Genomic DNA, 16,612 nt, shown 5'->3' on the forward strand with positions numbered 1-16,612 from the left:
CGACCAATCAAACAGAAGATAAAGGTAGCGTCGTGTTAAGTGATACTAGTCAACCTGATTCCCCCAGATGTTTTTTTCTTCTTTTTCTTCCTGCTAAACCTTGAGATGCGTAAATTGAATCTGTATAAAATAAACATTTTAGTTGGAGATAATGTCCGTAATACAAAATGTAAGATATTAAATAAATACGATATATAGCAGCTTGAAATGTCAAATTAATTATTTTCGATACATTTAATTACATTAGAGTAACAATATGTTTTAAACGATGAATGTGAATTAGATAAAAGTTTGTTGTACAGGACAGGCAAAAATAAAAACAGCTGTACTGTGGTATATATAGTGTACTATGCTATATTCAGGCCTATAATCATAATCCAGCACAAAAAATAGCTCTAAAAGGTCACGAAGAATCTGAGTTCTGTTTCATCTCAATATAAATAATTTTTTTCTGTGACTTTTACAGGTTTCTTATGGATTGAACATTATTGAGACTGAGTAACACATGCAGGTTCAGGGATGAAGTTGAAGGGAAGCTAGGGGAAGCTTATCTCAAGATGTCTTAAAATGTTTAAACCAATTTCTGACAATGGAAAGACCATGACACAACTTTTTTTTCTCCCTCAACCTGTTTTAGGAAAGATGAAAGTTTAATGAAAGCTGGGGGAAAGTAAATGCAGAGGCAACACTGGAAGAAAACATGTCTTCACCAAAACGCTATATAAGATGCGGTTGTTTTTAATGCTTCAGTTACAATGAAATTGTTGGTGCAAATCAAAGTTAAAACAACTCAGTGAAAGTCCAGATTCCAGCCAAGAACCTCATCCAGAACCTGAAATCTGATTTTCAAAGTTGAGTCATTCTGACTTAGCAGGAAGTGATGGTTAAAAATAACAATCAAAACAAATGGGGGGAAAGTTTAGTTTCTAGAAGCACAAGGCTAGAAGAGACACAGCCCACAAGACTATAAACACAAAAAACTGACTCAGAGTTGTAATATACAGCTATATAACATATTTTCTGATTTTTACTTTTCAAAATAAAAAAAAACATGTACCAACATCATTCTATTTTAGCATCAGCACTACTTAATACTGATTACCTAAAAACCCAATATGAAAAAAAATATTTTATACGAATCTGTTTTACAAGGCGTTGTGACGAATTTCTATAGTTTCTGGCAGGTAACAACAAACTCGACCACTTTAGTCTTTTCATGACAATATTTATTGCACCTCGATAGATATCAATAACAAGTAAAGCACATTGTTGTGAATGGTAGAAAGATATTAGTTGAACTTGTTCTGTATTTTATCTTTATAATATAGTAAAGGTGTGTTTTAAAACTCATAACAAATAAGGTACAGATGTGCACAGTAAGACTAGTACAAATACAAATCATACTTCATTAGGAAACTAGTATAAAGACAATGCTCTGTGTCAACAAACTACACACATTTAGATAAATACTTCTATTACTATGTTTATGGGAGAAATGTCATTCATCCGGTATACTATTGTACTCTATTTCAGAATGAATATAATGTCTGTTGATTATATGCATGATTCATCTAGTTGGCACATGTCTGTGAACTTCCCATAAGGCACCTTAATCTGCTCGGCATTGACAGAATTTCATAAAAATTAGAACAAAAAATATATAATTTTTGGTAAATGTCTTTAAATGAAAAATCATCTGATATATTTCTTAGAACACAAATCCTCTAAAATGTATGTTGAATCACTGCCATTAAGAGAAGTGCGATTTGCAGGTAAAATAATTATATGATGACTTTGTCGGTATATAAAGTTAAAATGATGCGTTGGATTTTTTCATGGAAACAAATAGTTTTATTTAAAACCCACTGGGAGTGTCATTAACCTTGGTACTGCTAACAATAATTTGCAATTAAATACATTAATTTCTTTTAAATGTTAAAGAAACATGTACATACATTTTACAGTACTATGTGTCCTTTCCTATTACGATTAAAAACAAATCATTTGTGCAGTTGTAGCTATGCTTAATAGATAGAAAAGCCATTTAGGGGTATATAGTTAATCAAATAGAATAAGAATTTCTTTTCTATTAAATGTTTCCAAGATGGAAATTGAAAATTCTGACTTTTGTGTACAAATCAAACGCACCATTATTTTATATTCCGACTGTATAGATATTTTTAAAAGCTTTATACAAAAGCAAATTAAACATTTGAACTGTTAAGCACAAGTCTGTAGCTACATCAAAAATGTATTTTTGTATCAAATTTCACTATATGATAAAAACACATGACAATAACAATCATACTATGCAAGATGCTTAAAAAGAAATCCTGTGCTTTTCTTTATTGAACACATTTTATTTTTAAGCTTTACCTTGCTGCTTAAAAAGAAAAAAAAAACAGTCCCTAAGTCTTGCCCTGACTATCAACATCTCTGATATAAGCACAATATGACAACACTTGCTTGAAAGATCTCAAAAATGCAGAGATGACTCATTGTGGAAGAAAGATGAACTGGGCTTATCTCTTCTACAAATGGGTACAGAGACGTCATGTTTGACAATAAACTGTCATTTTCACGGTTTAACAGCTGCTGTGATAGTTTTACTTGAAAACAACAAAGATTCAAATCAAATTAAACAATACAGCTGTGTTCTTCATTGAAGCCTTTCCTTATCTACCATATAGGCCTCATAAAGTTGTAGGTCGGGAAGTTTTGGTGGCCGCCTCCAGAAAGTAACAAACACCAGGGACTTCTTCTGGGAAGTTGGCCGGAAGCTCCTGTCTGCTCCTGGGAACAAAGACAAACTCTGGACGACCTCTCAGCAATCTGGGATGAAGAACACACAAATAAAGCATCAGGCTAAACACAATGTGGCAAATTATTTGACACAAGAGAAAACGCAGCTCCTTTTTAAAAGTTACGCATCCTGCCGAAAGCAATTTATTTCTTTTTTCCTCTGTTCTTTTCCATGTGTCATGTGAAAATAAGATGGTAAATGGCTTCGGTCTACATCCATTCATTCACCCCTTCACGCACACACTGATGATGGCAAGCCACATTGTAGCCACAGCTGCCCTGGGGCTCAGTGGCAGAAGCAAGGCTGCCATACACTGGTGCCACCAGTCCCTCTGACCACCATCAGTAGCCAATGGGGGTGAAGTGTCTTGCTCAAGGACACAACAACATTGAAAGCCAGAGCCAGGGCTTGAACCTACGACCCTCCGGTTACAGGGCAAACTCCTGCCTCTGACGCCATAAAATATACTACATACAAAAATTTAAATATATAGTAAAAGAAATGTCTTTGAGACTTTATATACAACAATGCCTTTAGGGACAGGTGCAAAGATTCAGTCTGAGGATGGGTACTTGAAACATGTGTTCACCTGTGGGTTGTAGGGCTGATGTTGATTTTCCTCGGCTGACTTCCCGATTCAAACTTATTTGCCAATGTAACATTGTTCCCAAAAAGGCAGTAACGTGGCATCTTCACTCCAACTACACCTGCCAACACTGAGCCACTGTGGAGCCCAATTCGCATCTGGAGGACAAAATAAAAAAAAGACTTTCCTTATTACATCTATTGGTAATTGTAGCTTTGCAAAATAATCTATTCTGATTAAACATTCTTTCTTATTTTGACAGATACAACCAAAAAAATATCTAAATATGCTCGTTGCACTGCAATCACAGCACAATACTAGCTTTGCTTAACAAGCAATAGACATTTTCTTCTAGAATTTCTGTCCAAAATAGCTCACGCTCAGTCAGATTGGTTAATTTGGTCATCAATTGTTTTCTTCTTGCCATTCTTCCATATAGGGTAAAATTGTAGAGTGCATAACTAATAACTTTTATTTTCATAAATTCTCCAAGCTAAAGTTGGGAATTTTTGCCTTTACCACTGGCCTTTAAGATGTTTCTCGGAATAGTGCTCTCCTTGCCTTCCCTGTGGAGGCTGGTGGCTTGGAAGCTTTTTAGTTTTTCCAAAGTCTTGTTGTGGTAGCTTGTAAATCACATGTCATTTAACTGAAGTTATACGCTACTTTGTGTTATTCTAATGCAAAATATCCCAATAGGATAGCAATAACATTGTGGCCAGAAACATGGCCCAATGCGCAATGAATGTAGTGGTACAGTATGAATACCATTGCAATGCAATGCATTACATATGAATAAGCTTCAAGGTTGGTTCAATCCACATTTCTTTCAGATAGTAAAGTCATACTCCAGCAGGGTGATTTGGAAACACAGCAGTCAACATTGCTAGATCTTAAAAAATGGAGGGTTAATTTAATTGTTTTAAGTAAAAGAAACAATTGGTTAGCTTTCAAGGACATGCAGAAAATTTTAAACAGCATACAGAAAATGTTAATGTCTTAATAACTGTCACCAACTCCAAGTAATGAACAACATGAGCATGATAATCTGGTTAACCTCAACATCAAGCTAAGATCAGGGCTCTGGAGAGCCATAAATTGAAGATCAATGAGTATGTCTAAGGCATTGGAATGGAGCTGTAATAAAAAAAAAAAACTCTAGAATACTATTTATAAAGCATAAATCTTACTTTTGTATCATCATTTCCATGTTTAGTATTTTAACGTTATCACTCATGGCCCTAGCGGTCTAAGGATGTGGTATTTTAAGTGGAACTCAGAGAGAGTGATAGTGACCATTAAAGAAATGTCACTGATGGCATGTAGGATAAATATGTAGCCTGAGAAGCAGGGAAGTGTGAGAACCCAGACTTTATTTATTCAGATATTCAAAAGGTCTTGCCTCTCCCAGACCAAGTGAAATGTATCCATGAAACATTCGGATATATTTTATTTTCTAGGACACAGTGAGGTGATATTAATTGTTCTTTTTTATCTGATCTTGGAATCGTTTGCTGAACTAAAGATTCACTTTCATTAGTCTGGACAGACATTACATCTTTAATATGTCAAAATATAATATAATTGTGGAATGCATTGATCATGCATTTTGCAACAATCCTATTTTTTTTAAACCACTTTATCCTGTAAGTGAGAAAACGAGCGAAAACAAGGCAGAGAAACACCTACAGTTTGTTAACCTATAAAACAACCAAATCAGAGGATTTGGTTCTGTTAACTGGACAAAAAAATGAAGATTTATAACTAACCTCATATGTATTATTTCAGACAGGTTTTCTATTAGAGATGGGTATCACTCAGGATTTATGGATACTACAGTACTGCTTATCAATTTGGTATTTTATCAATACCCTTATTGATACTTAAAATAAATAAGAAGCACTGTTTATTTTTCAAAACAGTTGAAAAAAAAACACCTTAAATAAATAAAAGAACGCTTGAAAAGCTTGTATCATTTTCCTTGTCATTTTTTCTCTACAAAAGGCATTATTTTGTGTTACATCCAGATACAATCTTTAAAAGCTTGTAAAAGTGCAACATGACAATAAAAAAATCCTAAAAACAAATCTCAGACAGGATGAGATCTCTTTCTCATGAGGAAAAAAAAGAATTGAACTTCATGAAATCCTTAATGAAAATACAGTGATTGTTTTTCCTAACTTTGAAAGTCCGCCATTGACTGCAACAGAAGAGAAATAATTTCTAGACCAGACAAATCTTTGGCTGTTTAAAACTCTTCACAAGAACTCTCAGACTGAACTGGAATCTTCAAAATTAGAAATAATGAGGTGTATTAACATGAGTGGTGCTTGACCCCTACCTGTATCGGTTCCCCTGTTGGCGTCATGACATCGTCTGACAGCTCCATCATTTTCAGAGCCATGAGTGCAATCTGGACAGCATGAGTCTCACTCTCTTTATGCAAGCCACCAGCCACACAATAAGCATCACCGATGGTCTCCACCTGAACAGAGCCAAAATGCTGTTACAACCATTGCTTGACTTCTTAGCTAAGTCAGAATAAAACCTCTCAGCAGGTTTATGTGGGCTGTTCAAGCCAAAGTTATATATAAAACATGTAAAGCCCCTTAGTTAGTTACCATAAGCTCTTAAAGTCATTTCTAAAAAAAAAAAAAAAAAAAAAAAAAAAGGCAGACAATGAGGCTTAAACACGACGATTGATGTCAAGTGGCCATTCATCAGAATTGTAGCTTCTAGGCTGAGAAGTAAGAGAACAGTTTGGAATGGAGTCAGAAGCAAAGTATTTACAGGTAACAGCACTTAATCCTCCGACATGCTAGAAAGTCTAATGTTTTTCCATCTTTTCTCCTCATCATTTGTGTAAATCCGGTCTTTTAAGCTCTTAGCCACAAGGCTGAGATAAAGTAAAACTATTTTTAGTCTTATATATGCAGAGTAGAAACAGGGTCCTCAAGGAGCCTCTGACTTCTTGCCTTTTACAAGACGTTTGACAAACATGCTTCTCTTTCTGTTTTGCTTCTCTGACACTTTGATTACATTATCCAACATTGTTCCAGGTTAGCAGCCTTCAGCAGGCTTTATCCTTGCTGGTAAAACTACACTAACACTTTGCCTTTTTTATGCAAAATGGTGCAATTTTGTAACCGGAAACAAGTATGTGAAGTCATTTCTTAGCATTTGAAAACCCATGTATAATATAGAGCTATGTAAGAAAGAAAAGCATTTTCCCCCTCAAGATCTCTTCTGCTTGTGTTCTCTTTGATAACGACTCCAGACTTGCTCTATTACATCTGGAGAAAGAACACAACATTTCCAATAGAGGTGTAATGGTTTGATGATGTGGACTTTGCTGCTAAAAGCAAGTCTTATGGCAATATGTTATAATTGAAGACACCATGAAATCTTCTCTCTGGCTTACTGTAAAATCCAGAGGAAGAAATTTAGAACCTTAAGGTCATCCTCAATTGGATTATGTAGCAGAGCACTGATCCAAGGCCCACCAGCATGTCCACCACTAAAGTGATGAACAAAAAAAAAGAAGGCGGCTTTGCAATGACCTTTAAGAGGATTGAAAACATTCCCTTACCACAATTCTGCAAAGAGTTTTTCAGAAGAGATATATGTATGTCACAGCAGTGTTTGCCACCAAGGATAAGGCTAAGGAGCTATTAATTCTTCATATTGACTGTGTTGGTATTTTAAAACTATTTTCCTTCTCATAAATGTTTTTTGTATTTGTAAAAGGTTGTTTAGTAATAGAATTTACATAAATATCTGAACTGAATCAGTTCGATGTTGCAAAAAGCACAAAAGCAGAGCAAATCTGACAGCAGACCTAAACAGACTGACGCTGTTACTATAACTACTTAATATTGTGAACATATTTATACATACCTACAGTATAATCATAGTATCTTTCGGGCGGAAAAGTGAATTGATTTTTACCTTTAACTGTATTTCTTAAATTTGTTTTTAAAGATGTTAGAATATGGCAAGTTATAATTCTGTGTTTAATTAAAAAATCTAAAACCTTACAGGATTACCTCATTGCCAATATGGGCCCCTGTAGGGTTAGTATTGAGTTAATAGTTTATAACGTGTGTCATCTGAGAGCCATCTAAAGAGAACAAAGGACAACCTCTACATGAGCGTACCTTATACACATCCAACTCTCCACAATGGTGGTCAAACCTGGTGTACAGCTCACTGAGCATGGTGATCACTTGCATCGGTGTACAGACTGAACAAATAGCCGTGAATCCAACGATGTCAGAGAACAGCATTGTAACTTGCTCAAACTTCTTAGCCTGGACTGTTTCACCCTGCCACAGCTGTTGTGCCACTTTTCCAGGGAAGATGCAATAGAGGAGGTCCACAGTCTTCTTTTTCTCCTCCTCCAAGGCTTGGTGAGCGTGCTCCAGGGCTGCCTTGGCCTTTCCCAGCCTCTTCTTCAAACCATCCTGGGCCTTTGCCTGCTCACCAACCAGGACCACATCCCGCAGGGCGTTATGGATGGGGATGTCTGACAGGTAGAGGCCCCGACCCGTTAGCTCCTCAAGCTTGTCTACGCAAGGCGAGCCCAAGAACAAGATGGCATTTGACTCAGAGACGTAAATCATCTGGCCTTTAAGGTCCATGGGCTAAAAGAAAGAAGTAAAGAAGATGAAGAATCACTATGAAGGAAATTGGTTTAAAGTTATGCTAGAGATTTATTTTAGAATCAACGTGGCTACATCCTCAGCAAAATGATCTGAGCTCATGATATACAGTTAGCCTCAAAATAAGTCAATTTAAAAAAATTTCTTATCTTCCACTATATGAGAAAATAAAAGCAAATTCCTTCCTTTTACGTCCATGTATTTTAAAATACCCAGCATATGTAAACACAGTGTATTTTATGACCTTGTATAGATGTAAACATGAGAGAAAACGTACCCAAACTTGTCAAACTTTGTATTTATAAAACCCCAGCTGTATGAGGGTCTCTGTCAGGCACAATTTTAGAGTGCTAAATCCTCTATTTATGTTCCAGTTCAAATAATCTAATAGGAGGCCATTTTTTACCATGTGCATTGCAGCATAGCCAAGTGAGATGCCATTAATTCATTAACAAACCACTGCAGTACAGACTGATTCCTTTTGGGCTCAGTAGTTGGGAATAAAAGGATGTTATATTTGGACTAGACATCAAGAATGGACATCAGTACTGTATGTGCACTGGCTGAATTATACACCTGCTTATCATCTTTAACTATTATTCAGTTTGCATATATTGATGTTTCTCTCTACAGTTCAGTGAGACTCCTTTTGTGACTTTTCAGTTTTCCTTGATTTTTTTCCTACTGAGAATTAAAATTTTTATTTCGATCCTAAGTTGGATTTTTTTTAAGTTTCTGTGTAATTTTCCAACCACTAAATAAAGTATTTAAATCGAAGCTTGAAATATTTGATCTTACGAAATCATTTTCGTCCTATTCAAAAGAAAAAGCGACAAACTGAAAAAATGTGTCCTCCTAAAATGATCTTGTGTTATCAATTTAAAATGTGTTGCAAAGTTGCAAAACAATGCCTCCATCCAACTGTTTGTTATCTTTGATCGTCTCTTGCGTGGGCGGCGAAGCAGAGCAGCAGGAGTGTTTTAAAAATTGCAGCATAATTCAGGTTAATTGTGTCACTTCCACTGACATCGCTGTTGTGTTTTTACACAGGGGATCTGTCGGTAACGCATCATTGACTCGAGATGAAAGACGCTGCCTTGTCTGCTCACTCACAGATTTCCACCTGTTTCACACCACCATCACGTTTACTCATTTATGTTTTTTTCTCTTTTTCCTGTCAGGGTGACCGATTGCTGAGAACTCTAGCTGATAAAGCACCAGCATGGTTCTGCATTTGATGGGTAAAATGCTTTGACATTTGCGCCTGATCTCCACTGGGGGTATAATGTTGATCTTCACCTCGGGACAAGTGTGCTCAAGTACAACACTAATAGGCCTGACTGCTTGTAAACAGCTCAATTTTTAACCCTCTATCTCACTCCATTTAACATCAACATAATCATGAGAAGATTTTCAGCCTCATTAATCGGTAACATCCCTTTTGTAAGTAGAGGTACACCAATCAGAACACTGTGGCCAGTTCTAGTCCATTTATGACCTGCTGATGCTGGATTGCAGTTTTTCCTTAAGAACTGCACTTTAATGGAATATAGAGAATGCATTTGAAATATGTTTTCTAGCCTTTTTTCACCAACAGTGGTATTAATTATTTATGAGGAATGCCTTGCAACTATTTTTGATGTCTCATCTTTTAAATCTCATATAAGTAATTAGTAACACAGCATTATCTGTGTGTAGTTTTCCTGTTATCTGCTTAAAGTATAGTCCTCTTATGACTTCCATGAGCCTAAACATGGTCCAAAACATACAGCATATATTCCCACCTATCTATGTTTTCTGTCAATTAAATTTAAACATCTCACTATAACTGCAAATAGCTAACTGTAAGGGTTCTCAGTAACCTTTTCACATTAGGTTGTCATCAAGCACTCAGTTTGGTTCCCATATCGATGCAGGAAAGAATATATGTTTTTAATTTCACAGTGCAGATTAACTGGTTGGGTAAGAGGAAGCTGATTCTGTTTACAAGTGGATTTATGGAGGAATTTCTACCATTCTTTGTCTCTACCTACCTTGCCTGTGTTTTCTGCATTTGAGACCCCTTGTTTGATCCGAATGATAAACTGTGCATTCAGCATGGTCAGAATACCCTGAAAGCTGCATTTGATCTGTGGAGAGATAATGGAGAAGTGTTCTTGGAAATTGGAAGGCCGTCTCAGTCCATCCTTCCTACACAGTCTCTTCCGAAGTCCGTGTCCTATTTGGACCAGAACCAAGTCCTGGTCAAGAATCAAGTGGAAAGGGAATATAGTGGAGAACAAGGACGTAGGGAGGGTCCCAGCTGAGGTGGCACGAAGTGGACTGGGGCTGTGGGTTTTAGCATCCTTCACTACAACTGTGTACAGGAGACTAGGCTGAGGGCTGGACTGCAAGATGCTGTCTTTAGCATTGGGGGGATCTTTCAACACATCCACACTAGTGTTATACAGCAGGCGTGCAGCGGCTTTAATGACACCTGGGAAAAAAAGCTCAGTGGTGGGGCGGGGGTTAAAGAAATAGACAGTAAGCAGGTCAGGATCCTTGTCTAAGCACAGAACCGATGGTTCGTTTACACAATCCTCTTTGTCTGGGTTGGGCGGCACACTGCTCTGTTTCAACAAGACATTGAAGCTGTTGAGGAAGTCGTGCAGAGCACCCCCCACCACTGTCAGAATGTGCTTGTCCTCCTCATAGCACATATTGAAGATCTCCTCGCCGAGAGCAATCTCCAAAGCTTCCATCGGGATCGCTGTCAAACGCATGAGGAGAAACAGATGAAGGCATGACGCAACCCACTCTGTGTTCAAATAAGCAACTGCCATATTGTGTGTGCAATCCTTTGCCAGGATTGTGATTACCTGTTTTGGTTGAATAACTGTTCATCATCTCAAGTAAATGCTCCAGGTCATCCCTGGAATTTTGGTAGCGAGCACAGCAAGCTGCTGGACTGGAAAACCCACAGATAGCATAATCAGTCAGTCGAAGCTGTGCCCAAGGAAACAGGTTTATACTGTTCAGTAGGCATGGACTGGCTTTTGGTTTTCAAAGGTTTTAAAAGGTCTCCTATAATATGGCCTCAGGTTCAACATGTTCTACATATTTAATGCAGATGATTGATCATCCCTAACTTACCCATGTATTAATCTAACTTTCATTAATCAGAATTGGTGTTCTTGTCTTTGAAACTAGGAACTGAGAAAATCTATCAAATAAAAAGGAACATAATCAGATAACATAAGCTTGTTATAAGTTTTGCTCAGAGTGGAGACATGGTAAAATACAGTTAACAATCAGTAACTGTTGCTATATAAATTGCTGATCAGGGCTTATAAAATGTCTAAAAGTTGAAAAGATGATCTCCTGGCATTCTGTCTCCTGAATATTTACCCAAAAAATCTTGCGCCCTCAGTGATAATTAATTTTGGGCTTTTGCAGACAAATAGTGTCATTGTTCTAACCTGGAGAAAAATCGACTCGCCATCAGCACGTGTGTGGGTAAAAGAAATTTCATCCTTTGATAGAAAAAACTAACCTGTATTGTAAAAGATAAAACAGGAAAGTTTGAAAATGATCCGAAAGCTCCAATGGAATTTCTTAGGCATAATGATACCTAATTTGGTGAAATCGCTGTATTTTTGTATTTGTTTATTCATTTGTTTTTAGTTTAATCGTTGTCGTTGTTTAAGGCTCAAAAAGGCTATAAAAAAGTACTTAAAGAAAAAAATAAATAGCATGCATTTTTCTTAAAAAATAGACTTAGACTTAGACTAGACTTAGACTTCTTTATTTGTCATTTTGTATGCACAGGGTGCATACAGAACGAAATTGCGTTACATACAGCTTATGAACGTTGCATTGATATTTATAAAATATATATATATATATATATACAATCTCATACCAGTCCATGCCTGCTACTCTGACAACAAACTGACAATAAATGCCTTTTGGGAACTGTCTGAAACATATTCCCCTAAAATAAACCTTCATTTTTAAGCCAGCACCAACAAATAATCCTTATACTGTGGAATCTAATCAGCTTTGGTAACACAGTTGAAAAGATCTACTTAAACATATCACAAGGTAAGTCAGAGCAAACAGAATGTGAAGGAATAATCATTTTAGCTCGATTCTGATACTTAGAAGAAAACAGCATATATGTGTGTGTCTGTATATGGATGTGTGTGTGAGGGGGTTGTCTTCCATTTTTTTCTAGGTGAGAAAATGTAATTTTTTTTTTTTTTACTCGCAGTATCCATAGCAGCCCCAGTCTGTATCCCCCTTATTGTTATTATCCTCATTAGTGCCAGTCTGGTAGTGAGAGTGATAGGAGGACTGTGAGGTATTGGCAAACAGGGGGAGAACAAATGGTCTGCGGGATCATGCTGGGTGGAGGAAAATGTAGGTCTAGAAAATATTTTTTTTTTTTCCAGACAGCCAGAATATAGTGGTTATAGCCTATTTTATTTTATGGAAACCAGGGGAAAAAAACGAAAAAACAAAATACCTCCCAATATCCCTGCTGTGCTCTGCTAGTGTCATCATTCTTTGGAGAGCAGTGTGCAGCCTTTGAAACTGTATCAGAAAGTATCCAGCAAGTTAAAAGGTCATCATATGATCAGCATTATGGTGATAAGATGCAAAAAACATCATGAAACCATTAAGTTACCTCAGGACATGCCAATTTTCGGATGCTGTCTCCAAGAGTGTGCAGGTTAACTTTGGTTCTGCTTGTCTTCTGTCGAGGTACATCCTCATTTATTTTTCCATGCACGTCTTTAGAAATAGGCGATAAATCCGCAGAATCAACAGAGCTCTCCTCAAAGTCCCCCAGCGTGTCGTTTTTGGCGCCGCCGGAGAACGGGCACTCTCCTGATATCTTCAGCTCTTTCAGTTTGGCGCAAAACATCTTCCCCCCTTTGCTGAGCGAGCGATCTGCACTGGTTTATGATCACATTTCAGAGGGGGGACGGATGGGAGCGAGCTGCTGCGCTCTCTGGGAGCATCCCCATCCTCTGCTCACCCACTCCGCCAAGGCTCAAATTCAAGTCATCAGCACCAAAAGCTCAGCCTGAGAGCCCCATGCAATATTCATTGGGAAGCTGCATGGGCAGCTGATAGCAGGGAACCAGCGCTGCCAAAAGCCAATGAGCAACTAGGTGGAAAAGGACGGCGGTCCAATGCATGCGCAAAAGGGGCTGGGGTTGACTATGTGAGCAGCCTATCAACCCAGAGAAATTATTTCCAACCGACTGATCGGAGGGAAATAATTGATACCTTGTAATATCGACCGGTTGATGTTTACAAGCTATCACACTGCAGAAAATTGAAATCTAAATAAGTCATTTTTGCTCAAATTAAGCGCATTTTTTCTTAAATTGAGGAGGTAAGTGAGACACTTTACAAATGGAACAAGACAATTTACATTTAAAATAAGAAAACAAACTATTGCTTTCTTATTTCAAGTGTATATTATCTAATTTTCTTGTTTTCATTCCATTTCATTGGCAAGTCATCTTATTTACCGGCTCAAATTAGGGGAAAAATACACTTAATATATGCCATTTTTTTCTTTTTTTTACTTATTTCTATATATTTTTTGCAGTGCATTTAATACAGATTTAGCAGTATGCTGACCTAATTGGAATGAAGACTTCATAGGTTTGCAAATTGTGGACCAACTCAATATTAATACCTATTGAACTTTTTTTTTTTACTCCCATTTGTCACATTAAATACATCTATGTATTTTATGTGAAATATAAGGATAAAAGCTTTAAAAATATTTTACAAACCAAGTCATTTTTATCATTATTATTAGGCCCCCTTCAACCTGATACCCTCTGGTGCCTCAAATGCCATTTAAAGTCGCTTAATCAGCTAAAACTAGCCTTTGAATTAATTAAATATTAGTGTGACTGTTCGTGTGAAGTTGTTTGGGGCGGTTTTCTTCTGTAAAATTAGACAAGTTTTGACCTGAGTAGAAACATTTGAATAATATAAAATTATGCAGGACATGGCCTTCAGCTGGACGTCTCCCTTGTGAAACATGGTGGTGAAAGCATTATGCTATGGGTAATCTTTACCGGGGAAATAGAAGCTAGAAGAATTTGCAATAAAATAAATAGCAGTATGCTGATCTAATTGGAATGAAGACTTCATAGGTTTGCAAATTGTGGACCAACTCAATATTAATACCTTTTCTTTTTACTCCCATTTGTCGCATTAAAGACATCTATGTATTTTATGTGAAATATAAGGATAAAAGCTTTAAAAATGTTTTATAAACCAACGTAATTTTTAAAGTTGCTTAATCAGCTAAAGCAAAAAGATTACCCTTTGGATTAATTTAATATTAGTGTGACTGTTCGTGTGAAGTTGTTGGGGGCGGTTCTCTTCTGTAAAATTAAACAGCTTTTTGACTTGAATAGAAAAACTGGAATGGTATAAAATGATGCAGGACATGGCCTTCAGCTGGACGTCTCCATTGTGAAACATGGTGGTGAAAGCATCATGCTATGGGTATTCTTGTCTTTACCGGGGAAATGGAAGCTAGGAGACCTGGTAATAAAATAAAATCAGTCAAATGTAGGGCAGTCCAGGAAGAAAACCTCTTAGAGGCTGACCAAAGGCTTGCAATGGGATGATTTCTATCAAACCATGTTTGTAAGAATAGCCCAGTTCAAGTGCAGACATAATTACAATTCACAAATCCATGACAGAAACTGGGAACTGACCTTGATCAGAGCTCATACCAGCTTTATATTTATTAAAAGACCTGCAGATGTGTTTGCTGTAACAGGTGGTTCTACATAATATATGCTCCACACTTTTCAGGTATTTATTCTTTATAGAACAGAGTAAGGTGAATGGAAAATTACACTGATGTTTGCTGGCGAGAACATTGATGGTGAGAAATGATCGATTGATACGACAAAGAAAGTGAGCGTCAGTTGTTCCAGGACATCAATGAGGAAAAGAGGTAAGATGTTATTGCTAGAAGTAATTTTTTAGATCGTGACATGTTTTGAAAGAAGATGGAGGTTTTCTGTTGTCAAAGATGGTGGCGATCCAGAGGAAGAAAGGAATATCCTGCGGCTCGAGGTTGAGGGTTTGAGATGTGTTGAGCAGATTTCTAATGATGTTTGTTTTTTTTCTCCAGGGGGAATAAGATGATGGTTGAGCAGTGGATCGTTGCAGGTTGAACAGGCAGCTGTGTAAAGAATGGTATATGGAGAGGTCCAGGTAGCTGACCCAAGGAGAAGCAACCACTTATACTCTCAACTAATAGACACCTCAGAGGAGATTTTCATCTTATATATGTCTGAATTCATTCCTCTTTATATATTGTTATCATTATCCAAAAGATCTCTACATTTAAATGTTAAACATTTTTGTGAGCTATTATCTCAGATCAGGTTCAACTATTTTATGAAACTCTGGTCTTTTTAAGAAATATGTTAATTTATTTGCAGGGAATAACTTCTAATTAGAAGCAAATACCTGGTCTGAACAAATGAAGTAGAGATAACACTTTTTATTTGCTAAACGTTCCTTTTTCTCAAAAATGATCTTGATTGAAGAATATTTGCTGTTCTTCTGAATGTTAAATAAATAAAGGTTACTATTAAAAATAATTGCATTTTTTTCACATTATTCAAGACAGACCAACACAATTTACTGAACACATGGGGGTGGCAGCTGTGGAGACAATCAAAGTTAACAGAAATGATTCTGAATTAAGTTAAAGAATCATAAATTTTAAATAGAGTTTAAACATCACTACATTCAAAATACTTATCAATTTTTTTTAAATAAACATCATACTTACCTTTGCCCTTCAGGAAAAAGGCTGGTCTTTAATAGTAAATTTGTATTCATACCATGCAACACATATCTTTGAACAGCTTTATCCTAAATAGAAACTGTTCTCAGCATTACTGAACATAGAAATGCTGCTCTTAGACCACATTACAACATACTTTCAACATTTCCCACATATACGTACAAATACATGAATGAGCTTCCCTTGAATGGAAGAGCAACAATCATCCGCACATGTTATTACGCCAGCAGCTAGACCGGACTGTTTGAGTTTAATATTATCGTGAAGAACAAGAAATGTTTGTGCAGTTAAACATTTTACAGGAAATGTATTAATAATAATCACATAATAGACTTCAGTGACCTTGATGAGGCTGCAGAATCACACACTGTAACAAGAACACCTCTGAGAATCTGGGATTCAGCCACACATGCAGGACTTTTAAAAAGGTTTATTGAAAACTGTTTGGTGACAGATCAAACAGATAGGTTACAGTTTTGAGGAGGCAGATGAAGGCTGGCTGATTGCAGACCTGAGGAGGGAGAAGATGACTGAACAGATTGGAGGCAGGCTTTGGCCAGACTGGGTGATATTAGAACAAACTAGAGGCAAGCAGAAACAGCCCAGAATGTTACCACAACCAGAACATTATGAGAAGCTAGTGAAGGCTGGCTGAGCACAGGACTGCCAATAATATTTTACATTTCCTTAGCTAAAATTTAAAAAAATTGTCCATCCAT

The 16,612-nt window shown here is 36.8% G+C and overlaps 1 protein-coding gene across 1 annotated transcript; it reads right to left on the bottom strand.

Annotated features, from left to right (window-relative positions):
* Nucleotides 1-1,226: 1,226 nt before the first annotated feature.
* On the bottom strand, nt 1,227-13,145 carry gucy1a3 (guanylate cyclase 1, soluble, alpha 3). Its single transcript, XM_015394959.1, has 8 exons — nt 12,717-13,145; nt 12,555-12,622; nt 10,906-10,994; nt 10,081-10,796; nt 7,544-8,029; nt 5,728-5,871; nt 3,393-3,547; nt 1,227-2,832 (listed from the first exon to the last, which is right to left on the bottom strand). Exons 1-8 carry the CDS (start codon nt 12,954-12,956, stop codon nt 2,694-2,696), a joined length of 2,037 nt encoding a protein of 678 aa, XP_015250445.1. The 5' UTR covers nt 12,957-13,145; the 3' UTR covers nt 1,227-2,693.
* Between the last annotated feature and the right edge of the window lie 3,467 nt (nt 13,146-16,612).

This window comes from Cyprinodon variegatus, unplaced genomic scaffold (genome assembly GCF_000732505.1).
Source record: "Cyprinodon variegatus isolate N-32 unplaced genomic scaffold, C_variegatus-1.0 Scaffold715, whole genome shotgun sequence".
Taxonomy (NCBI): Eukaryota; Metazoa; Chordata; class Actinopteri; order Cyprinodontiformes; family Cyprinodontidae; genus Cyprinodon; species Cyprinodon variegatus.